The sequence below is a fragment of the Trematomus bernacchii genome, unplaced genomic scaffold, assembly GCF_902827165.1.
Source record: "Trematomus bernacchii unplaced genomic scaffold, fTreBer1.1, whole genome shotgun sequence".
Classification (NCBI taxonomy): Eukaryota; Metazoa; Chordata; class Actinopteri; order Perciformes; family Nototheniidae; genus Trematomus; species Trematomus bernacchii.
Genome location: NW_022987654.1, coordinates 3,222,212 through 3,247,981, shown reverse-complemented (window position 1 = coordinate 3,247,981; position 25,770 = coordinate 3,222,212). Strand labels below are relative to the sequence as shown.

General features: G+C 40.7%; 2 protein-coding genes across 2 annotated transcripts; one reads left to right on the top strand and one right to left on the bottom strand.

Annotated features, from left to right (window-relative positions):
* Window positions 1–1,385: 1,385 nt before the first annotated feature.
* On the bottom strand, window positions 1,386–2,511 carry LOC117486557. The gene is made up of 2 exons (XM_034135064.1): window positions 2,269–2,511; window positions 1,386–2,174 (listed from the first exon to the last, which is right to left on the bottom strand). Exons 1-2 carry the CDS (start codon window positions 2,453–2,455, stop codon window positions 1,723–1,725), a joined length of 639 nt encoding a protein of 212 aa, XP_033990955.1. The 5' UTR covers window positions 2,456–2,511; the 3' UTR covers window positions 1,386–1,722.
* Window positions 2,512–3,695: 1,184 nt separating this feature from the next.
* LOC117486483 (dynein intermediate chain 1, axonemal-like) lies at window positions 3,696–25,770 on the top strand. Its single transcript, XM_034134935.1, has 17 exons — window positions 3,696–3,713; window positions 4,433–4,607; window positions 5,192–5,247; window positions 5,413–5,568; window positions 5,772–5,831; window positions 5,955–6,083; window positions 6,738–6,822; window positions 6,947–7,064; window positions 7,198–7,241; window positions 7,410–7,660; window positions 8,032–8,121; window positions 9,269–9,350; window positions 9,549–9,628; window positions 13,599–13,747; window positions 15,413–15,512; window positions 19,452–19,637; window positions 23,512–25,770. Exons 1-17 carry the CDS (start codon window positions 3,696–3,698, stop codon window positions 23,611–23,613), a joined length of 1,881 nt encoding a protein of 626 aa, XP_033990826.1. The 3' UTR covers window positions 23,614–25,770.

Here is a 25,770-nt window from a genome sequence, read left to right as displayed (position 1 = left end):
AGGAAAGTCCCAACTTCTGTTTTACACTTCCAGCACAGGCGTTGGTGCTGCCGGATTTGGCACCCCCACTATAACTTTGTCCAGGGTGGTCGTACTGTCATCAAAATCACACTGGTGTTTGCTGTCCCCCTCTAGTTTGTGCACTGAAAAAAAAGCATTTGACTCTGGGCTCAGCAGGTGAAAAACTAAAGAGGGGCTTCCACATGTGGCAGACCAGGCGTTGGGGCTGCCGGATTTGGCACCCCCACTATAACTTTGTCCAAGATAGTCGTACTGTCACCAAAATCACACAGGTGTTTGCTGTGCCCCTCTAGTTTGTGCACACAAAAAGTACTCTGTACTCTTGTTGACTCTACTCTTGTTGACTTGTTGACTTTTTACTCATGTCATGTTCTGTCCTCCATAGCTGTGTGCTCGTTATGTGCATAAAGGTACAAATTCACTCAAAATCACATCACAGCCAGACCTTTAGTTGAGCGTTTATTGTTTTACCAACACATTGGTGGTTCAGAGGTCTATGCATTGGTTTATCATGCAGGTGCCTAAGGTTCAACACCCAGGGGAGGAACATCATTTGTCTTCTAGTATGCTGATGTTAAATCCGGAGAAATTGTCCCCACCACTTTTTCTAACAACGCCCATGCTTTAAGTACCATTTTGCAGAATGGCCCATTTAAGCACCATATATTTGTATTATCATTATACATTATCACTTGTTGCACTTATTGTTTTTTTTTAATTTATTTGTATGCTATTGAGTAACTTAACCTATAATAATAACCTATCATTGTATTAGTTAATTTATATTTTGTATTAATAATCTTAAACCTTAAAGTAGTAAGTGATTACATCTGTTTAAAAAAATGTAGTGGAGTAAAAAGTAGAACATTTGCCTCCAAAATGTAGTGGAGTGAATTTTTAAAGTAGCATAATGTGTAAATACTCAAGTAAAGTACAAGTACATCGATGTTTTACTTAAGTACATTAAGTACAGTACTTGAGTAAATGTACTTCGTTACATTCCACCACTGCTAACAACGGAAAATACGAATGGAGTTTTCTTGTCTTTATTAGCCCTCTCTGACAGGGGCGGCAGGTTGCCTTGGAAACATGCATACAGCAGCAGGTAGCTGTAGAGGAGCGAGCATTTTTTAAATGCCAAATAACGTTGCCGCATAATGACAAAGGTAAGTGCAAACCTTTTTTAGCTAGCTAGTTAGTAACGCTAGCTAACTTATATTAACGCTAGCGACGTGATAATGCTACGTAACAGCAACTAAAATAAAGTATACAAAGTACAGTTACAGGAACTTTTTGTTTACCTAACGTGTTTTCAATTGTTCTAATGTCACAACTAACCATTTGTTAAGTTTGCTGGTTTTTATTTGTTTTCACACAGGCGTCAACGGTTCAGAAGGTAGTTTTACCTGGTGCTAAGTCAACCAAAGCAGCAAGCAAGAAAAAGCCTTGCCTAGCCTATATTACGCAAGCCATAATATAATAAACAAAAAACCCATGTTATTCAGCTGTAGACCTACATATAGTCGGATAAAATAAAACAATAATTATTATTTGTTCACAAACTAAAAGAGTATGGCCCGTCGTGAGCATTTTAATAAAGGCTCGCAGCTGCCGACTTGTTATCAAATAGCCTTTAAACAAATTGTAACACAAACTCTTTGACAAAACTAGAGCAAAATGCCTAGCTTATGATGTTTTAGCCTACTTTCTACGCTTTTTCAGACCTGTGAAGTGGGTAGCTGCGGATTCAAAATCAAAGGTCCCGAGTGTCTCTCCACAACTGGCAATGCGCATGAGCCGTGTGACCTTGTTCTCGCCAAGCCGACTTCGCTGCGCTGTTTTGATTCTGTTCTGTAGAGAGAATCCTCTCTCTGCCGGCACACTGGAGACAGGGATCACGCATGCTATCTTGGCCAGTGTGGCCCACTCAGGATAGATGTTGCCTAAATCTCTTACGAGGACTTCGCAAGCCGTTAAGAAATGCAAGCCTCCGTATCCGCGGAGCGCTGTCATCACGGGGATGGCATCTCTGTGGGCGCTTGTGGCATCAATGAGAGGGGCACTGGCTTGCGCCGAGTCATCCTCACTGGCAATCCCTTGGCCAAAATGACCAATAATGGTTTTGAGGGCTGGTTCAGCGTATATTTGAAGCGCTGAAGGGACGGAGAAATAATGAATTGTTTTATGTAACGCAAATAAACACATTTAAATAACTTGTGACACAATTTTAGGAAGGCCTATACTTACCACTTTGTGCATTTGGGTATCGGGATGGGTTCAGAAGGACGTCAAAGCTAGTGATAATACTCAGGGACTCTTCAGGAAAGCGGTTGTGTAAAGCATCTATAAGATGTGTAATGTAGCGTACGCGGACATTACTGAAAGCCTGCCGGGACCGGTCATCTGCGTGTGTCACATTCACATCCCTGTACATGCCATTTTGGCAATCTGCCTGAAACCTCTCTTCTTCGGGACCGGGGGAATCCCTCAACTGTGTGAATGCCGCAACTGATGCGTGAACCATTGGTCGGATTGTGGCCAGATTGACATCCTCTTTCTGGAAAACCAAATTAAGTTTGGTCATAACAGGTAGCACATCAGCCAGTGCGTGAGTCCAGGCGATAAAGCAGTATGGCTGGATTTGACCAAGGATGCCTTTTGCTTGGGCATTTCCTCCAACAGCCTCTTCATGTAGCTCCATCACCAGAGCAGGCCAGTTTAGCTTGATACCCTCCACTGCCCTGTGCAAGGATAACCAGCGGACAGCGCACTGCTGTTTAGGCTTTTCACATCTTCATCCCCGAGCGCTGCTGTCATTTGACGGAGGCGATTGGTCCTGCTGGCTGAGTGCTTGTAAAATGAGTACACAGAGGATACTGTGCGCTTGTAAACTCCTACTTGGTCCACAGCTTTTGCAGCATCTATCGCGGCCAGCGCAACTCGGTGGGCAACACAGTGCACCTGAATGCAAAACGCACTCTCTCTCTTCAGAAGAGCACCAACTCCAGCACGTTTGCCCATCATTACACTAGCCCCCTCTGAGCCCAGGCCAATGACGCTTGACAGTTTCACATCCCTCTCGCGGAGCACCTCATCCACCTTGTCAAATATACACTGTGCTGTCCCGGAGTGCACGTCATAGTTTCCCAAAAAACACGTCTCCACTTTTCCTTTAATTTGCAACTTGGCGTATATTATCAGCTTTTTGTCCACAGTGATATTAACCGTCTCGTCAATGATTATTCCGATAAAGTCACTCTTCTTTAGTTTTTCGTCCAGCTGCTTAATCAGGACTTCATCTATGGCCTTTTCCATGTCATCAACGGAATCACCGTGCCGGTAAATTCCATCACCTGTGACAAAATCAGGAGCCTTCACTTCTCGTAGTAGCTCAGTCAACCCTGCATACTGATTACCTGCAATGTCGTTTTTAGCCATGTGAAACACGACTTTTAGCTGAGAACATAGCTTCATGTTGGAAGCTTCATTCGCCCTCTCGCAGTGGCCTTTCATTGCGGTTTGTTGTGGTATTGTGTTCACTGACAAAATGTGCTCATTGCTCTGACTGTTCAATAAGCGCAGAGGTTCTCATATTTGTTGCTCCTTTGGTGAACCCGTTCTTTCTCCCCGACTTCTCGCAGTGTGAGCAGAACAGAATTTCTTCCCCATCTATAATGTCGCACCTCAGCCAGGTGAATGTATCTTTCCATACGGGTCTGAACGCGCGGGATCTTTGTTTTTTTCTGTCCGGGGCCAAGGCATCTACGGTCTCATTGACAGCAGGCGTTATCGCCATCTCATTGTCGGTATTATCATCATTAGACCTGCTTGGTTTAAAGAAATAATTTTTAAGCTTAGCTTGTTTTGCCATGTCCGATTTTTCTCATCTCTCTGTCGTCCTGTTGTTATTGTGCGCCCACTTTATCTTACTGAATGAAACAAATGTAACGGGTTCGTTCCACATTACGCCGTGGCCTACAGTGCGCTTGCCTATTAACACAAAAGATAATTTAATTTAATTTAAACAAACAAAAACAAAAATCTATTTATTGTTTATTTGAATACACTTTATATTGCGCTAAGGGCAACATATTTTTACCGGACATGTTGACCGGAGAGATTTAGATTTGCCGGACTTCCGCATATTTTACCGGTCATTGTCCGGTAATTACCGGCTAACGGGAACTCTGATACAGGCTTATTACTTTACATCACTCACTATAGATGCAACACTGCAATTCTGAAGCCACCTCATATTCATTTCTGAGAAATGCAGACATTATTGCTCCCCTCTGAGCTATTCACATTTAAAAGATGGCTGTCCAAACCAATGTCCCTGGGTTGTTTTGTTTCAAAGGTGTTTTAATGTTTAAGTGGTTTATTTTCTTCTTTTCCAACCAAAATAAAACAGGTGTCTCTGCTTAATATTCGTAACATGATTGCATATTGTTTCTCCCAGGAACGTTCCTACAAGCCTACCATTGCTGTGGATCAGATGGCTGTTCAATTTGTTTTGGAGGGCAACCTTTTGCATGAAGACTCTGATGAGGCTCGTAGACAGAGGGCCAAGGAGGGTCTCCCTGAGGGTAGTTACTGAAACATGCTGCAATACTCTTCTATGTTTACAGATCACAGTAACACTTTTTTTTTAGATATTCAAGGCTTGTAAATGATTATCTTCCACAACACCTGCCCACATTGCTTCAGAGTGATTGTATAGCTCGTTAAGTTGTTTTCCTCTCTGTTGTAGTGCATTATAGGTGCCACAAGGTGTCACTTTCAACATGTGCCGGAGAAATGAAGACAAAAAAGTCAAAGTCAGCTTTATTTTCAATAATTCTACATGTTGTACATCCAGAAATATCGAAATATCGTTTCCCGCAGTCCTACAGTGTGACTTATATACATAAAACAAAAAAACAAAAAGGGCCTAGATAAACATGGTATACATTAAACAAAACAAAGGGCCTAGATAACCGGGGTATACAGATTAAAGTGTTAATAATATTATTTAAGTGTTCAAAGTACAGTTTCAGTGCAGTAGCATGGGGGATGGGCAGAAAAGTGAGTTAGGGGGTTAGAGTCCACGTGCTTAGGGTTAACACAGAACAAGTGATGTGTTCAATTTCCACACAGTGAAGTTATGATTTCATATTTTCAATGTGTCCAGAAACTGCGGCAGTCGATACTGGAGTGGAACCTGATGAGGAGGAACCAGAAACATCGGTAACAAAATGTGTTGAGATCAAATCTTAGTAGTGGTTTTTGTTGGACAGTATATTCATTTTTAAACAATGTATGACATGGTCTTTTTATCTACATTTCGATGCAAGGCCATTAAGTGAAGGGTATAACTTGAGCTTCAACACTTTCTCCTGTTTATTTCCACAGGATACACCCGTAGAGGATGGAGGGGAAGTGGAGGAAGCAGGAGAAGAGGACAGACCAGACAGTGTCGCCTCTAAAACCGACAGGAAGGAGCCAAAAGTTACTAACCAGTTCAACTTCAGTGAGAGGGCCTCCCAGACCCTCAACAACCCACTGCGGGTAGGAAGGAGTAGAGAGGAGCATCTAATGCCTTATCTCAAAACACATATTAAGTATAATAGTTAAGATGTCTTACATTAAAAAAAAAAGCTCATTTACAATATTGGAATGTATCCAAAAACTAATATTGATGTGTGCACCACACAATATTCATAACCGACTGCCTCAAGAGTTTCAGTGGAGTCATTTAAATGTTCCTGTAGGAAAGAAGCTGCCAGACTGATCCTCCTCCACGCGGCACCTTCTCCGCCACAGCTACTCAGGTACTGGATCTCTTCACTTTTTAGTAATACAGCTGTTGAGCCCAGTTCTCATACTCTTGAGCATCTGTGAATACTGTATATCTGCTCACATGGGATGACTGCAATAACTCTATTCTCTTGCAGTGGGGCATCTATGATGCGTATGTGGAGGAGCTGCAGAAACAAGAAACAAATAAAGAGAAGCAGAAGGCTGTAGCATCAAAGAAAGATAATGACAAAGGCACAAAGAAGACGCTGCTGATGGAGACTCAGGTACATTGTGCTTACCAAACATCCTGCCTAAGCTAAACCTGTGTCTTATATTTGCATCTTAGCTTAGGTACATCTGAATAAACCGTTACTATTTGCCAGATTGAGCCATATGCAAAAACATGCTATGTTCTGGGTTTCGTGAACAAAAGAAATCATCAAGAATCGATATCAATGTTGTTTGTAATCTTTGACATGTACAGGAATTTGCCAAAAAAGAATCCTGCTTACATTTCATATAGAAATTATTTCATTTTGTTTGTTTGTTTTCCTTCAAAAAAGTAACTTAATATAATCAAATGTGCTTGTAAAGAGTTAGCAGTCTGAACATTATTGAATATCTGGCATTGAGACCATGCTGGGTTGAAGTTGTTTAAAGGTTTTAATTCAGTATAAAATATAGTGTAAAATAATATTCAAAGGACATCAAAACAACTCTTTTCAACTGAAGCACAAGGGTTAATGTTGTTGCCATGCAAATCATACATAAATTGCCTTAAAATACATCGTTAATGTTTAAGAAATCATAGAGTCTAAACCTCAAAGCTATGACTAACCAGGGCTCAAGGTAAAGCTGAACCATCATATTCATCATTTCATATAAGTCTATGATTATTTATTAAGGTAAAGTATTTATTTGCTGTGTTTCTGTTATAGACTGATGACATCACCAAAGTGGGAAAGGCGGCCAAGATCATGGAACGAATTGTCAATCAGAACACTTTTGATGACATAATTCAAGGTATGTTCTAATAAACATTACAAGCGACAGAATAATACACCAGCATCCCACTTGATATTCAGCTTGCTGCAGATTCTGTTATCTCCTTTTCTTTTCTTCCTGCCCTCCTTTCATGCCCTTTCAGATTTCAAATACTTTGAGGACCCTTCTGATGAGTTCAGGGGCCAGAAGGGCACCCTTCTCCCTCTGTGGAAGTTTCAATATGACAAAGCTAAGGGACTGTCTGTCACTGCCCTCTGCTGGTAGGTTTGCTCATCGCCTCTGCTGCTAATGTTCATGAGAATGATGTTTATAATTTTTTGGGGTGGAATAAGTAGCTGCAACTGCCCCACTATCTAGTGTTAGATGACTGATGGATGATCCTTTCTTCAACAGGAATAAGAAATATCAGGACCTTTTTGCTGTGGGAATGGGATCGTGTAAGTACGCATGATAAAAATAAGAATTGATGAGTGAGCAGTAATGTTAACATTTCTGAGACTATTTTCATTTGACCTGAATTGAATTGCCTCCATTTTATCATGCATATTTGGTGTTTGACCTGGTCTTTCCTCCGGTCCCTTCTCCTCTTTTCCTCTGCCGATCAGACGACTTCAGTAAGCAGGGGCGTGGCATGCTAGTCTACTACTCCTTGAAGAACTCTTCCTACCCAGCGTACATCTATCCCACCCCTTCTGGCGTCCTGTGCCTCGACATCCATGAGCAGCATTCCTACCTGGTGGCCGTTGGCCTCTATGACGGCTGTGTGGCTGTCTACAACAACAAGAAGAAGGATGGATCGGAGCCTATGTATAAGAGTACAGCTAAGACTGGCAAGCACACAGACCCCGTATGGGAGGTGAGAGGAGGGGACAAGGGAGAGGCGATAGGAATTCAGTTTGTATATATTTATTACCAGGAACTCCACCCTTGCTCTATTACTTGGTCTCCATTTGTGCATCTACGTGGACTTTTTAAAACCTATTCCTGACCAGTTAGTTTGTAGAGGAATTTGAATGAAATATCACTAACGTGCTGCGATGTGGAGTCATAACACTAACAGAGAATTTCATATGATGGCAAATAAATCGAATGTCTCATAAATGTGAATGTAAAATGTAAATTCTTACTCAAATATCATTTTCTTATCCACATGAACCTCTTTCACTTACACTAAAACCAACAATTGTTTTTGTTTTCAGTGATGTATTTATTCGTTTTTTCATTCAGGTGCGCTGGCAGAGCGATGACATGGACAATAACCACAATTTCTGTTCAGTGTCATCTGATGGACGAGTTGTGTCCTGGACTCTAGTCAAGGTTAGCCACAACCTTGTATTTATTCATATATATTCTCACTATAACATTTTCCATTATATGATAGTATTAAAGGTCCCATGTCATGCTTTTCCGGTTATTACCCGTCCCCTTGTGTGTCATGTAGCTTTTTCTGCATGTAAACGGTCTGCAAAGTCACAAACCCTCAAAGTACCCCCTGTAGCGAGTAAAACACAGAAAAGACCTGTCTATGCTGCCCCAGAACGCCTCGTTGGAGATTTCTCTTTTTCTATTTTTTTCTTCCGGGGCCTATTGACGTCACTAAGTCCAAATGGACCAATTGGCACACAGCTATAGAACAATAGGCACACCCTCTGCCAGGGTGGACTCCCGAGCAGCTCAGGAGTCCCGGAGCGGACAGTGTGAGGTGGATTTCCCGCTGTGTTTCCCTGGATGTTGGATATAGACCAACTGCCGTGCCGGCGAGACACCGCAGAGCTCGTGTCCGCTGGCATGGAACGCAGACCCCCACGCAGCAACCAGGAAACGACACCAGTATTCCACCTCACACTGTCCGCTCCTCGAGCCCCACAGGGCGGACCAGCGAGCCCCGCAACGTGCCGCCAACACGGCACCCAGACCCCACGTAGCATTCTCATCTGTTTGTCATTACTGGTTTCATTTTCTGGTTGCTAACGCCATTGTAACACATAATCACTGATGTTCCGCTGTAACGGTGGTTGACTAATCAGAACAGAGTGGGCGAGCTGACCAATCAGAGCACAGTGGGCTCATAGGGAGGGGGGGTCAGGAGCTCCAACAAGCCGTGTAGGACAGAGAGTGAATACACATACTATACAGAGATGCTGTATGAGAAAACCAATGTGAGTTTGGAACATTGAACAATGTAAATCTATTGATTGACCTCAACAATGGAATTATGATCAGTAGAAATGGCCATGACATGGGACCTTTAAAGGTCCATTTATCTTATTCTATGTTGTCTCACCAAAATGCCAATATAATGAAACTTTTGAGATGCACTCTTTATATGTCTTCCTGTGTGTTTGTTCACATTTGCAATTTATTATTTTTGTATTTGCGTGTGTGCATAATTGTAATATTATTTTGCATCCAATATATGAATCCATACATATTACTTCATCACAGTATGTTTGTATTCTTGCAGAATGAGCTGGTCTTTACAGATATTATCAGGCTGTCACTGAATGGTGCTGTCTCCGAGGGCCCGAATCAGCTGCCTGCCATCGGTAAGGTCTCCGTTACTCAGCATGTCATCTTGTGCATGTATCTAAGAACATCACATTTATAATACAATGTATTTGACTACTAAAAGTACTACACGTTAAATAATACCTGATATTAGATCAGATTTGACTCTGTCTTGTTCATGCTGGTGTCTGTGACAGTGTGTGTCTAATTGAAGTGCTGAATGCTCTTGTCCACAGCCTGTGGTACCTCGTTTGACTTCCATAAGCAGATCGACTATCTCTTCCTTGTTGGCACCGAGGAGGGAAAAATACACAAGGTATGTATCTACGATTCCAGTTAGCTGTTTTTTGCTGGATGACATGAGCCACTTCCAAAATAAGATTAGGCGGTTGTTGATGTGACTCATTTAGACAGTCAAATATCCAGGGGGGGAGAGAGAATCACAACATGACTCCTGATATAATAACAAGACGCTTCACATTGACCACAGTACTGACAATATAGAAACATCTTATATTACACTATAAATGACATGCCCGTCATAACCTGTAGGCATGACAACATACACATATACATGTGTGCAGGGCCGTCCCTGGCCAACATGACGCCCCACGCAAAGTTATATGATGAGGCCCTCTGTTTCGCGAGCGTCGATGGGGGGGAGGGGGGGAGCTAGTGGAGCCTCGCAGCGGCGAAACCGTGCCGCGCCACACTAATTTTCGGCTCAGTTGAGGCTCCCTCCGCAAGATGAGGCTCCCTCCGCAAGATGCGGCCCCCTCCGCGAGGTGAGGCCCCACGCAGTCTGCATGATCGGCCTGTAGGGAGGGACGGCCCTGCATGTGTGTAACAAAAACATTAGCCTGTAAAAGGGCAACATCGTTTGTACAACAACATAGGGTACTGCAATATTTACTTTATTACATACTTTAAAAGGCTCATGTTTACTTTTTATCATTTTCATTATTATATTGATTTCTAGATAGATTTTTAAACACACAGGTTGCTATGGATATCAGATCATTTCAGCAGAGACTTGAAACTTGCTTTAAATAATCCTGTTCTATGACAGTTGTGTGAATTCTATGTGCTCCTAATCCATGTAGCATGGTAAAGTGCACTACTTGAACAGGGTATTAAAGATGAAATCCACCTGAAACTGTTGATTATACAGTAATACTGATTTAGTTTCTCCTGGATGACAATCCGATTTAAAAAAGAAAAAAGCTTCAAAAGCTTCAAAAGCTTTAAAGCAGAACCAAATAAACAATAAGCCGCAACACTTGATGCAATTGTATTAATATGCATCACAACAGTGGAGCTACCCACAGTGCATTTGAATGACTGCTGACAAAGGAGCTAGACAAAGAGGACAAACAAGTCTGGAATTTGTAATACACAGTCAAAAATGCCAAAAGTACTTCATGGTAAAAAGTAAGTTGACTTATTGTTAGGCCCAGTTTAAGGTATTGTGACGCCTCTCCTACTGTCTTTGAGGCTCTTGTGGACCACCTCAGCAAGTATTGGCGTACATGGGGACTCGCCTGCTGATCTCACCTCGGTCATACAGGCTATCAGAAGTTTCCCATAGACTCACAAGGGCATCACCTCATGTCCACGACCACTATTTCATCCACTGCCTCCATCTTACCAGCTCTAATCCCACCAGCAATATCGTATCCTGAGGGTCTTCAAGGGTGAGAAGTTGACTAGTAAACAAGGTTATTGGAAACTGCCGACAGGAGACACCATTCACTATCCCTGACCTAATGTACTTTAAGTATGTATAATGTACCTTCTAATGTACCCTAATAATCTTTCAAATTCTTCTCTCCCCAAGCAAAGATCTGCTCTCTGCTATCTAAATATTTATAAATAGCAGCTATCTAAAAACTCTACTGGTATGAGGCATATCTTCTAAGTCATGCACAAGAAAATAACTTAAAGGCAACATCTTATAACACTTTGCCATCTTATTTAGCACAATGACATTAGAATCCATGATTTAAAAAAAACAGTAAAATCTTATAGTCACACTGTAGTGACCACAAGGTACTCCATATCCAAAAAACTTTTTAAAAGTTAGGTGCTTAGGACAAGTTAAAAAAATTCATCACAGGAATTCTGCTGAGTTTGTACAACGAAGCCTCTTCCCTTGGATGTGTTTTCTTTCTTTACCCTCCCTAAATGACATAAGGATCATCTTGGGCCCTTTCACAGTCTCCCAGTATCTGCTCTGAAAAACGGAGCTAATTTTGTTTGTGTTGCACTTATCTTGCTGGGCTAGCACTCCAGAGAAAGTTTCCATTAACAGTTGGTGTATGTGTGCAGTAGTGTGTATGTGAACGTGAACTTACTGTATGCGTGGCGTTGGGAGCCCCTGAGGCTTGGCATTAAGTGTTTAATGAGTCCTCCTCTGTCCACATCAGACAGCTGGTCGTTTTTGGCTGGTCTCCCACCTCCTCTCTGCTTTTTTTTCTCATGTTTTTGTTACCGTATACAGAAAGACTCTCGTAAAAGCCTCATTGGTTTGCGGTTACTGTGCCCTCATTTTGTTGACTTAATAACACAAAATTGTTAAAACTGCCCACTGACTAATACACACATTATTGAAGGTGGCTGATGGTTTTAAAACGGTCCGAGGCTTTTAAGTCCATCACACATCATTATAAGGGAAAATGTTTGGTTGAGAAATAAGAAGATTTAGGGTCGCTGTTCGAAATGAAAGACCTGCAATATCACATAATATAAAAGAGCTATCATTGCAATGGATGACATTGTACTTCATATAAAAGCACCAATGTGTTGCACCATTACAAATATCTAGTAGACAATAGTCTTGTGTTGTCAGTAAAACCACCTTTTTCTCATTTCAGACAATAATTATCCTTAAATTGTCTGGCTTAGAAACTCTGAAATGCAATGAGAACTGATTATCTTACTCATTGTTTTTATCAGACACTTAACAGCAGTTTGATTGCATGTTGTTGGCTTGGTGCCTTGCAGAAATTGATTAAGTAGAGCTCACAAGTGATGAAGGAGACTGATTTGTTTACTTCCTATGATGGTTGTATCTTAGCTACTCAACATGGGATGATGTGAAAATACATGTCATAATTGTCCTGGCTAAAATCATTGTGATAATAACCTGATAAACACCAAAATATTCTCAAATATCCTCTTTAAAAGTCACTAAAATATACTGGAACCTCTCCACCGTACATCTTGTTATTGCATCACAGATAGGATGAATCGTTTCAGTTGACAAACCATCACACAATCTTGAATAAAGTAATCATAAATGATTAGCCCGACCTTGTTTAAGAAATCAATTCATTGGTTTAATCCGTGCTAAAATCGTGTATAGTGACAAACGCCTTCTTTGCTGCACTCCCGTCAAATCACTCAACTTACCTAACCCTCCTTGCAGACAAACACCCAATATGTGTTATGAAATATGTTCTGTCTGTCACCTCAAGGTTTACTCGCACAGAAACCCCAGGAGAGGACAGATAAAGAATATTTCACCTCCCTGCTGGTCAACAATCAAACTGTCAGTGCTTAAAGGGCCCCAGCTGTCCCCACAAGCTGTCCATCTGGTTACTTGTCCCATTCATATATATGTCAACAGGAAAGAAACTGTGAACATGTACAGGGTTATTTAACATTGAACAACAATAAACAATTTAACCAAAATACTTTTTCCATTAGCTGTCAGTGGGAAAATGTCATGTGTCCAGATACATAAAACATTCTTAAGAAAAAAGATGATTGAAGTGTTTCCTTAATTCACAAATGTTAAACTCATGTCCTTATCATTGCTTGTTAAAATAGTTGTATAATGTTTTCTGTGGCACTGCAGGGACCCCTGTTAAGTCAGCGTGATGTCGACCCCAATTTTTCTCCGATTTTTAGAAAATATATTATAATATAAACACCAAAACATTTTGGATACAGTCAATATTTCATTAAGCTGAGCAGGAACAGTGTTACCAGAAAAACACTTGGCGTGTGAGTTATCACATTCTAGTTTTGCAGGAAAGTAGAAGAGCTTATTAAATATACAACCAGTTGCTGAATACCTGTATAATGCTTTGATTTACAACAAATAAGCACAACGTTCCAATTCCAAGTTTGAATCTCTATGGTTATGGCACTTATTGTAAGTCGCTTTGGATAAAAGCATCAGCCAAATTCAAATGTAATGTAAACAGTAAAATATTAAGAAAGAAAAATGTGTTTATAACATCAACTTTGGTCCAAATCCAGACTTTTCCTGTATTCCCTAGTGCTCCAAGACTTACTCAAGCCAGTTCCTGGAGACCTATAATGCCCACAGCATGACAGTGGATGCAGTGAAGTGGAACCACTTCCACCCCAAGGTTTTCATCTCCTGCAGTTCAGACTGGACCGTCAAAATCTGGGACCATACCATCAAGTAAGACAACTCATAAACTCAATTCCATTTTGTCTTTGTGTGATCTAGCTTTCAGTAGAAGCTTAACAATATTATTTATGTTTTCATCATGAAACGGCATTTCCATTCGAGTAGTTTTCCGACATTACATTACTTATGTTCTGGGTTCAAAATGTCTATGCACGATCCAGGCTGAGATCATTAACATTCCTGTAATCATTCTACAATATTACACTTTGTTATTCTTTATTACCTTCTTATTCTCATGGACCCAGCTTAATTATCTTTCCTCATTTAACTAACCCACAGTGCCTCCCACTTCTTGTCAGCAAAGGCAGCTTGACTGAGTAATGATAGTAATCATCCTCCCCTTATGAGAGACAGGGTTTTCAAGAATGATCCATTACTGCCCATAGATAGAGGACATATTGTTTCCAGGAAAGAGTCTGACTGGATCAACAACTTTCCACAGACTTTGCCACGCAGTTCAGAAATATCGTCAAAACTGTAGTCTGAAACGGCTACCGATGAGGCTAACAACTTATACTGGAAAACTGTCACATGGCATCAGCCAGTCCTTAAAAACCTGAAGTAGTAATAGAAGCATTGAGTCTCTTAATGACACAAAAGGGCAGCTTGATAATTTCACTTCGGCCTGGAGTCAAACTTGGACATAACTTATGAATTGGATTTCCAGTATGTGCAGTGTCATTCTGCTGTAAAACCCTCACTTGAGTGAGATGAATCACCTCATTGCACCTGATCTCAGACATATTTTACACCTACCAGAGTGCATGTTGTTTATCAAACAGACATATTTGCATGGAGCACAGTTTCTCTGTCATCTGAGGCTCATCTTGCACTTGCAAAATCAATAATGGAAGCCGCCTGTGGGCAAATAATGGAAAGAGTGTTAAGTGTTGCTAATTGTAGGTTCAGTTTTCCAAATACTTTCAACCCGTGTGAATATTTGAGAGTATAATGTGTTATGTAAAAAAAGTATTCTGTATAAACCTCAAGGACAGCAGTTTTCAATGCTCCTCAAATAAATGCGTAATGGAGCTACAAGGAAACAATAAATGAAATATTGAAGCTGAAAGCTGCTATAACTGAGTCCTCGCACATCCATTTGCTTAGGAGGCATTGAGAGGACGCTGGTTGAAGCTGAAGTGCGATGCGCTGGAAATTACTGTATGGTAAATCTTTCAAAAACGTTCTTTGACGACTGTGTGGCACTAAGAAAACACACGATAAATACACATTCGGGACACCGGTTGCACTGCATTGCCACGACCATTGGAGACCAGACGAATGAGTGAAAGTTAAGAGACAAAGAGAAAGAAGAAGAATGTCTTTGACCCCCAACATTTCATCTCATTCATACACAATGTTAAAGCACCATTTTGATCTCCTTATAACATATTTCAACATTGCTACATGTTGACTTGCTCACAGTAGACTGAATAGAGCCTCTTGAGCTCTGCTTTATCTGCATTCACCCGTATATCAAACACTATTACCTACAGACAACTAGTGCCATTAGCGTTAATGTACACACTCTAGTCTGACCTTCTGTGTTTCCAAAGTTGATACCTATTCAAATACACATTTTTTGCCTCGCTTTTAATGCAATATAATGAGAAGTAACAGACTTCCTGTCTGACCGCCGATCTCTGTGTTTTTCAGCACTCCCATGTTCACCTTTGATCTGAAAGCAGCAGTTGGTGATGTTGCCTGGGCTCCATACTCCTCCACTGTATTCGCCGCTGTCACAACAGACGCAACGGTAAGTGTCTGTTTAAACTCACATCATGCAGCCCACCACTGCAACTTAAACATTTAGACGTTTTTGCCTGTTTGGGTTTTTGGAATACCCCAAATCAGCATGATTTGTGCTTGGATTTGTTATTATAAAGTACAAGAATCTCACATTACTGATTTGGAATCCAAGTGTTTTTCATTTATAAAAAACTGATTTGGTAGAGTGCACCTTGAATGTTTCTTTCCTTTGACTAGGTTAGGAAGTAAAGACACATTACTCATAAACTTTATCAATACAATGAATCAAAAATATAACAACATCTGAGATATTTCATGGCTCCAGGTGATATAGGGTGACAGTACAAACAGTCTCAGACCTATGAGAGGGCCTATAGGATGCTCTGTCTGAAGACTATGATTATCACCACGCACATCTGCTGTGTACCTAAGATAACATGAGCTTGACACTCACCTGACGGAACACGTGAAATCACAGCTGCACCACCTGCCCCCCACTTCATTATGATTCCTGTAATATAGTTAAAGCCCCAGCTGACTAAACCCTTCCTTATTCAGAAGGCTAAGCCTCAGGAAATTGTGTCTAGTTTCTTGTGACAATAGCTGCTTCCTGCCCTCCAAGAGGTTATTGATTCCAGCCAAGAGTAATTGCAGTGGATGCCGGGTTGCTTATTTACACATCATTTCTTACTATGGCTGCAAGCTGTCCCCCTCTGTTTGTCTTCACACCAGTCTGCACCGGGCTATAAAAGTCCAGAGTGTTGTGTCTGACACATATCCTGTCCAGTGTGCCAAGAGACGTGGAGTGAGAGTGACAAAAATGAAATGAGAGCTGGGAAATTTGAGAAACACCTTATGTGATAGCGTGTGTGTTCCGTACTCCCAAATGCCTGAATTCAATCTCGTAGGCAGAATTCATACTGCAGTGTACCCATTTTTATGGAAATGATTTCACAACCAATAGAGGAAATGTCAGAGTTGAAGACAAATTCATAACCACAAATAAAATGTCCCTTTACACTCAACAAGTTTACATAACTGGCAATGCATCCAGAATATAACCAGTGGTTTGTTTGATTGTAAACATCCTCTACAGAAGAAAATCAAATTAAATGACTTTGCTTGAAAGCATATTTAATCTCAGGCCTGTGTTGCGAGTTATTCTCTGAAACTGGATCAAAGGCAATTTTCAGCAGCTATTAAAAAAACTCATTAAAAGCCCATCAGTTGGCATACATTTTTACAAGCACAATATCCACTCTTTCTAAGCAGCAGGAAGGACAAGGATATTTAATTGGAGTCGATCAAGGTCGTCGTGACTGGTCTATTTTTTATCAGTGTGCTAAACTCAACACTGAACTATCATTTCAGCCAAGGATTTGCTTGGGCAAAATAGACTTCTGTTGACATTAGCTATACTAGTGTTTACTGTAATGTCACATTTTGAGATCTGATCTGTATTCACTAAATAACTGTTTAACATTCAGTCCAAGGCGAAGCGATACTCATCATGTGGTGGGGATCACATCTTATAAAAACAATTGCATTGTATTGAACAATTAAAGAATATTCTCAGTATTCTCACGTTCACCAGTGTGGTAGCAGTGCTTCATGGTAATCAGCTAATTATTCCCAATGATTGCAGTTCATTTGTCGTTTGCTGACACGTGTCTGTTAGAGCCTGCGTGACTCATGAGCTGTGCGCCCATTGACGTGTATTTTCGGTTGATGAAAACCTGACCTGCTTCTGCCACATTACAAAGTGCCAGAAGCACAATGACGTGCGTGTGTGTGTGTGTGTGTGTGCGTGTGCGTGTGTGTGTGCGTGTGCGCGTGTGCGTGTGCGTTCATAAGAATAATGACGTGCCTGGCAAGCTGAGGTGTAAGAATGACACTGAGTTGTGCAGTGCAAACAAATCAAATGTCTCTTGGTTCTCTCTGTTCTTGCCTCTCCATCTGAGCTGACTGTCAAGTGTCAGGTTGAAATAATGCAAGACCCAGGCCTATCCTCCAGTGATGAGTCTGAAATCCATATTTTCTCTTTGTGCACCCCCTGAACATGGACTGGCTCATCATTCAGTTAATATACCTGCATCGGTTCATACTAGATTTTGTGGATGTGAAACTTTAAAAACATCAACCTAAAGTCATAAAATCTGCCTAAATAATTCATCAAATATAATACGTTAAAATAAATGAAATTACAATATGTAATGCAATATCAATTTGATAAATCATTAGGTCTGCACAATGCACGGAAAATATACAATTATGTTTTTGAATATCACAATAACAATATCATTATATTTGTAGTGCCTGGGCTGCTCAGTATACTGACACAATACAAAATTGCACAGTAAATACATTTTTTAAAGTATTTATTAAACATTAAAGGCTCCAATTTAAAGAAGACAATTACTACATTTCTTTAGTGTGTTTATATTATAGTCATTTCAGCAGTAAAATGCATCCTAATTTATTGTGTGAATTTCAAATGTAGTTGTGGTGTACCAATGCTACATTAGTGCTAATATATAAAAAGCAAAAACACTGCAGATAATGGCTGAAGTGGTGGAGGTTACAGGAAGTCATGCTCTGGTAGAAAATGATGATTGGTAGCGAGTGATGACAGCGAAGGTTTGTGTGGTGCTGGGACATATTCAGTGTGAACCCTCGCAGCCGGAGCACACTCATCGTTCTGGTGAAAGGAGTGGGATGTGCTGTGCTGTTGCCGGAAAATTGTCCATATGAAAGGTGAGAGAAGAATACATGTGATGTGGATCTTTCTGGATAATGATGTGAGGATGATGAGGAGGATTTAGTGTTTGGGCTGCCAGCACAGACAAACACACATATGCGCACGAAGGGACAGAATTGAACACTCATTGAAGTACAGGGAACACCCTTCCTTGCACCAGATGGTCAGGCTGCATCCCTGCAGAGGCTCCAGCAGTCTCCTTCTTACATCAAAGATAACACAAACACAAAATATGAAAAGGCAGTCTGTGTCAACAGATTTAGCCTTCACTTTCTTGGCAACATCTTCAGAAGTTCATTCTCCAGCTTAAATATAGCGGTCAGTAAGATGTGTCAGCTTTTACCAGATTTGATCTAAACCTCCATGCAGTGCTGCTGGTTAGCCAATATCCTAAAATGTAATTTCATAGTTTAATTTCCATTTCATTTAATCGTTTATTTGAAGAGGGACAATGCACATTGATGAACATTTTTAACAATTAATGCTTCAAATCTAAATATGCCGGATTTGAGCTTTTAGCTAATTTCCATCCGTAGTCCCTGACATACAACATTTAAGAAAATGACATTTATATACATAACAAAAATAAATACATGATATGCAGAAAGAGCATGAGCAGCATATAAACATTTATTTAAAAAAAAAAATACTTTTAAAAGACTTAAAATGGTCAAAACTCAAGAAATTGTGTTTTTCAAGGATGGTACAGTGGTGGTATGAAAAAGGCTTTCTGTCAAACACCTTGATAGCTCTCTTGTACAGCTGTTCTACTGGTTTCAGGTTTGTGGCACAAGCAAACGATCAGTTTGTCAAACAGTATTCAATGTGGGATAGAATCATACAGTGGAGGTATGACTTTGCAGCATTGACAGTTAAGAAAGGTCTAATTTGTTTAACATTTTGCAAGTTGAATTTAATGGATACTTTCTTGATATGTTTCTTAAAAGTCAAGTTTGAGTCCAATATGACTGCAAGATACTTGAAGTGGGAGACTAGTTCTATTTCTGCTCCGTTTAAAAACACACTTCGATTTTTATTGGTCGTTTACTGAACATCATGCATACTGTTTTTTTTACATTTAACTGTATAGTAAGAAAATGTTGTTCAGCCAGTGTTGAACCTTGTCCAAAGCACAGTTCTGTATTTATAAACAACACATTCATTCTTTTGATTACTCATCTTTTCCAGGTCCATGTCTTTGACCTCAGCATCAACAAATATGAGGCCATTTGCCAGCAGCTAGTGGCGGCCAAAAAGAAGACCAAGCTGACTCACATCGAGTTTAATCCCATCCATCCTATCATCATAGTGGGCGATGACCGAGGCAACGTCATCAGCCTCAAACTCTCCCCGAACCTCCGCAAGAAACCCAAGGTAAGATCCCTTTTGAAATACAGAGCCTGACTAGAAGTGACAAAGAATAAACTAATAGTGTATATAACTGCCCTACCCTTCCGCTTTCTGCTCCTTCTTTGTATTCAGGCTCTACTGTCACATACAAATGGAGCTTGTCTATGTTACAGATTTGACACCAAATATCATGCCAATTTCAGAATAAGTGTGTTCTGCATTGTGAGTGTTGCTCTCGAGGGAAAGGATATACAAAGACAATTATATATCACAATACTTTTGACTAAATACATCAACATCATGACGATATTGTACTTTCGACTCTTAATGATCTTGCAAAGTATTTACACAATGAGAATTGAATAAATGATCAACAGATCATCACTAATCTGGACTTAATGACTAAGCAGGTAAAGACAAATAATAGAACCGCTAAAGCAGCCTGGTGAACTCATAAGATTACATCAATGTACCTTAATGCAGCCTTGAAACCCAGGGAAATACTTAATAATATCTTGTCACATATAAAGATATCGACATAATATCGATATATTGCCCAGCCCGACTCTTGTTGTGACATTTTGGTTTATATAGCACCTTATCATTACACGATCTGAACTGATTTATATCTGCCCATTTGCATTGTTGATGGCTGCCACTTTTATTGTCATTACATAGTACAGGTACTATGTAACAAAATGGTTTCTTTGCATTTGACCCATCCTAGTGTTAGGAGCAGTGGGCTGCCATTATGAACGGCGGCCAGAGAGCAGTGTAGGGAACGGTGCCTTGCTCAGGGACACCTTGGTCTTGCCTGGACTTGAACTGGTGACCTTCTAGTTGCCAAGCCAAATCCCTATGGACTTCGCCACCACCGCCCACTTGTTCCACATCAATGAAAGCAGATCACATGATTCATTCTTGACACTGTCCTGACCTCGAGCTAATTTCACCAAATAACAACAGAATGAAGCCCCCCCCCCTCCCCTCAACTCATTACTCTCCCTCGCTCCTTTGGGCCAGTTAGCAATAAGCCAAAGAGAAGTTGAGTGTTCTTTGTAATTGAATAAGCTTGTTAGAAATGATCAGTGGAAGGAGAGCCAGAACATCAATTGTCAAAATGAGAGTGGAAATCAACATGTTTGCCAGTGATTACACAGTGGGTAGTCTCAGGCCATGGATCTTTCTCACAAGTCATCCCTATTCCCTTTCACTCATACTGTGAAACTGCCAATTAATACGATGATAATGGAGAAGATCATCTTTGAGAAAAGAAAGCTCAAATACATTTTGTATTCAAAGCAAGTTGTAGCTATACTGTCAAACTAAAATCGAGGTCGAGCCACTCACAATCAATGAGTCACTGAAGGCTCTGTTGCCACTCATGACCATGGTTAATGAGCTGCGGAGTAATCACAGCAGTCCTACTAAACACAGGGGGAACCAAATAGCACACTGAGTCACAACACTTTAATCAGGGCCCATTTAGAGTCATCTCTGCAGCCTCTCCGGCTTCTCTTTGTGTTGGTCACATGGGTGCATGTAAAGTAAACGAAATTCTAATGACTAGAGAAATATGCATTTATTCCCACAACACATTCTGTGTGCGTTATACATGGCATTACCGGGCCTGGCTGCAACACGCATAAACGGTTCTCATTCTCACCACTCACATTAACACCGTTTGTATGAGTACAGCACAGCAACACATGCACACACATCCAGTGCTACCTCATTAGCGACCTCAGACTGTAGCCCTCAAGCGTACAATTGGGAAATAATTGCACAGTTCAGCACCACTGACAGCGCTCACAGCATTTTGGAACTCAGTGTGGCAAATAAGCATCAGGCACAAACACCCACAGCAAATATTATGAGTATTACGTCTTATACAATTGGCACAGCAGCCCACTAAAACTTGCACAATTGGCATGGTGGCCCATTAATATACCAAGAACTTTGGCCTGGCAATCCAGACTGTAACAATTCAACTGTGTTGTACTCACTTATTTGAAGGGCATTCTGACGAGGCAGTCCAGCTTCTTCACTTGCTTACACTCACCGGACCAGTCTGCTTGACATCGTGTGTCTGTGGTGCCCCGCAAAAGTTGTTTTAATGAATTTCTTTGAGCTTTGTGTCAGAAAACAGATGTACATTGCCAAAATATATTCAGAAATGCTCTGAGGGCTCTCCATTGAACTGAACAGTTATTTCCCAGTACTCCAGTGTTTCAATTTGCCGGTAGATACCTGACTCTGACAGGAAAAATGTGTTGAAGTCCAACACATTTAATTCCCTTCCGTTATAATTCCCCCTAAACACAATTTGAAGTGTATTTGAAGGCCACAGCCCCTCTCATCGATGCTACAAGTGCACAAGTGACAGCACTTGATTTCATGTCGGCGGCAGCAGCACGCCTAATTTAAAATGTTATAAGCCAGGCACAGGCTTGTACACTTTGCAAATTCCTTGTTAAGATTTACGGCTTACGCTTTTGTATTATTTAGCTTAAAGCACTACTCTACAAGGCAGGGCTTGTTTTTAATTGAATACTAATCAATCAAACACAAATCTACATATCTTGATGATGTCATTCTTTATATAGTCTACCTATCAATCGTTTTTAGGCTCAATAATAAACGCAGGTCATATCTGACCCCCCCCCCCGACACTAGCACGAACCACTTTTGTACACACAGTATTATTGTCTATATAACATCTATCATAACATTTGTATTCATGAGTGCTATAAAATGAGCTACATTCTGGGTCTCATAACGCAGGTGGAGCTTCCCATCTGTGTGCATTACTTTACTCTAACAAAACAAGTCTGGCATTGTTGTGCCTCTGTAGGCAGACCAGCCAATAATTCAGAGAATAAATCAGAACACAAATACACATTTTGAGATTTGTATTAACTAACATGTATTCAAATATTTTCAAGTAGCCTGGTTTAAATCTTGCACTGACTTTGAATGTAGCACACATGAATCACCTTGATGCATCCCTTCAGCAGTTGGATGATAAACTGTGGACTGCTTCCTTTCTCATTCTAAAGCCTGTTTGTTGGATGTCTTTGTGAGAGCGGGGCAGTCCAATACATTCACTGTTTACATAAACGGTAATCCACTTTTCTGTTGAGTGCTATAGCCTATTTTCATGCAGTTTTGGAATGATTTGGACTTCTGCACCTCACTCTACTTTTCTTTACCTTAGAATTTCCTTTCTGTGTTTACATAAACAATAATATCTAATCATGTTCATTATAGGTAACTTACTTCTGCAAATGCTATAGTCATGTAAATACAACCTTCTTGTTCATGGCATTACTACAAATCCATTACATTTGTACAGTATATCCAGTAAGTTGTAGTAATTCAGTGGTACAAGCTGTAATGCGTGTTGCCTCTTTTGAACAGTTCCTGATTAAGATCAAGAAAACTAAGTCCAAACCTGTAACGAAAGTAAATGAGCTTTGATAACGGCCCGTTAAATGTGCTTTTCTACACACAGGAGTATGTAATGCACCAATAATCACAACACACCACACAATGTAACATCTCTTTGATGGGCCCTTTAGGCAGTAGCGCCATGTCTTAAAAGAACATTTGACAATGTGGTGGACAGAAATGATTATATAATGGAGTAATATAACCACTCTGCTGCCATTGACCTTACATCCATTTCAATATCTGCCTGATTGTGTTGTGTTCTCCTCTGTTTAACTGCCTTTCACTGTGTGTGTGTGTGTGTGTGTGTGTGTGTGTGTGTGTGTGTGTGTGTGTGTGTGTGTGTGTGTGTGTGTGTGTGTGTGTGTGTGTGTGTGTGTGTGTGTGTGTGTGTGTACGCGCGCGCGTGTGTGTGTGTGTGTGTGCGTGTGTGTGTGTGTGTGTGTAGGTCAAGAAGGGTCAGGATCAGCCTAAGGATTCAGAAATGGAAGTAGCCAAGATGGAGAAGCTCCTCAGTCTGCTGAGGGAACCGGAGCAAAGCACAGTTTAACACGGTCGTCGTGTCGTTCATAAGAAAGACGGTTCAGTTGCTCAGTGTGTGCAACATTAAACAGCATTTCAAGAAAAAACGATTTGTATGAGTTTATTAAAAAGGTTTTCATGTCATCTCTCTTAAGCTGTCAATACATTAATTATATTCAGTTAATAATGCATGTATTCATACTGCAGTACATGTCAAACAGGCAACGTTAGAATTCCAATGCATTGATTGACCTCTTCTGCAGGATGTATTAAACACGTTCAGTATGTATTGTACAAGTTAATAAAGCTAAAAAGTGAAGGGGGTGAGTTACTGCGAGTTAGACATAAATGAGCGTAATAGATTAAGCATTTATGGAACATATCCAGACAAACTATCTTGGATGGCACACGCCGTCCTGGGCAGCGGTCCAGCTGGAAGCCTTTGAATATCCCATCTACATCTTTGCTTTGAGTCATGGCTGTCTCTATCTTTATTTTGCCTTTTCCTCCATTCCTCTCGGTCCTAATGATCTTGTCCTTCAGTAAAGCACCACCCAGTGCTCTGAAGCTCAACTGGAATCAAATGCTGCCACAGTGCTGTCTTTCTTCCCCCCTCTGCTACAGAGAAATCCTCTGCCCTTCACATCTTCCTGCGAACACATGCAGCTCTCTCTCCCTTAAGTGTGATTCATTACTTCGATGGCTGCTCCATCACCTTATTTTTTACAGACAATGCGTAACAGATTACTCTGGCATTGGGGTTCAAATGAGATTTCAGCTGCACCAGTTACCTTGTTACTGTGGTAATAAGAAGCATTATGCAGGTTTGGGCAAATAACTGTTGGTTTTATTTTAAGTTTTGTTGATTGTTTTGTCATATTTGGGTTGAATGGAAATTTGGTCCAGTAGTTAGAATCAGAGGTCACAATGTCATGGCAACAACAGAAGTATTCCCAGAGTGTACCTGTAGAAATATTTCAGTGATGAATGTTTTTGTAATAACGCAATGTACCTTGCTGTCAGTCACAGTGCAATGTTGGCACTCTGACTGGCAAAGTTGGACATTTTCTTTCTCTACACACACAGCAGAAGCTTTATTAGACATATGTACTACTTGCTTGCTTTTGTTGTGTTGCATGGTAGTGAGACATTTCACCTGGATCGCCTCTTAAAGTAGGCTTTGGCAATATGTCAATAATATATCAATATTGTGATACGACACTGGATATCGTCTTAGATTTGGAGTAAGTTCATTGTCATAATCTGGTATTGCTATTTAAGCTAACTTGAATTCTGTTTTCCAACTTACTTTACTGAAACGCAGTCATCTCGGGTTTGCTTTATTCCCAGCTTTCCAAATTCCAAAGGTAATTGCAGCATCAGTGTGTAACTCTAGTTAGCTGAAAGCCTTGAAGGTAAAGTTTAACATACACATCATAATATCTTTTTAACTCTACAACATGCCTTGTTGAGTCTGAAGTAGCATCTCCAGTGATCGTGATTAAATGCTTAAGTATACGTGTGGTGGGAAAACGTGCACAGCTTCTGTTCGCCATCTGTAGAATTCCACATGATTGATCCCTTTAAGTGTCCGTCCTGTGATTCAGTCCAGAGTGAGTGGGCCATGACGTACAGCCACAAGCAGATGTCAGTGTGAGGGCCGTGTTGAAGAGGAAACAAATCTCATCTAAGCCTCTCCAGTCCTTATGTAACACCCTCAGCAGGGCGCTATGCCGCACGTATTTATGAGTGACAATGACACACACACACACAGAAGCTCAAGTCCATGCTCTCAGCAATATACTGGGGTTCTTGTTTTTTTTCGAGAATAAGAGGATATATTTAGAAACCTAAAACAACATGCTATTCGCTCTTTGTGTAAGGAACATTTCATTATTTTGGCCTTTTTGAATCAAGCATCCATATTTATGGCCATGCAATTTTTGTCGAACTGTGTGTTGAACGCATCGCCATTCCTCCATGCTAAATGATCGAATAAGTGATGGTTGAAAGAAGTGTCTCCTCACTCCACCATAATTCATCCTCGCCATTTTTGTGATGCACAGCCACTCAGACCAGAAGCTAATTTGAATAAGAACCACTAACAGGTCCCGTTGCTCCCTCAGTCCTCTCTCCAGTGGAGGTGTGCACCGAGACGATCGCTTGTTGCTACATTTGACTCTTC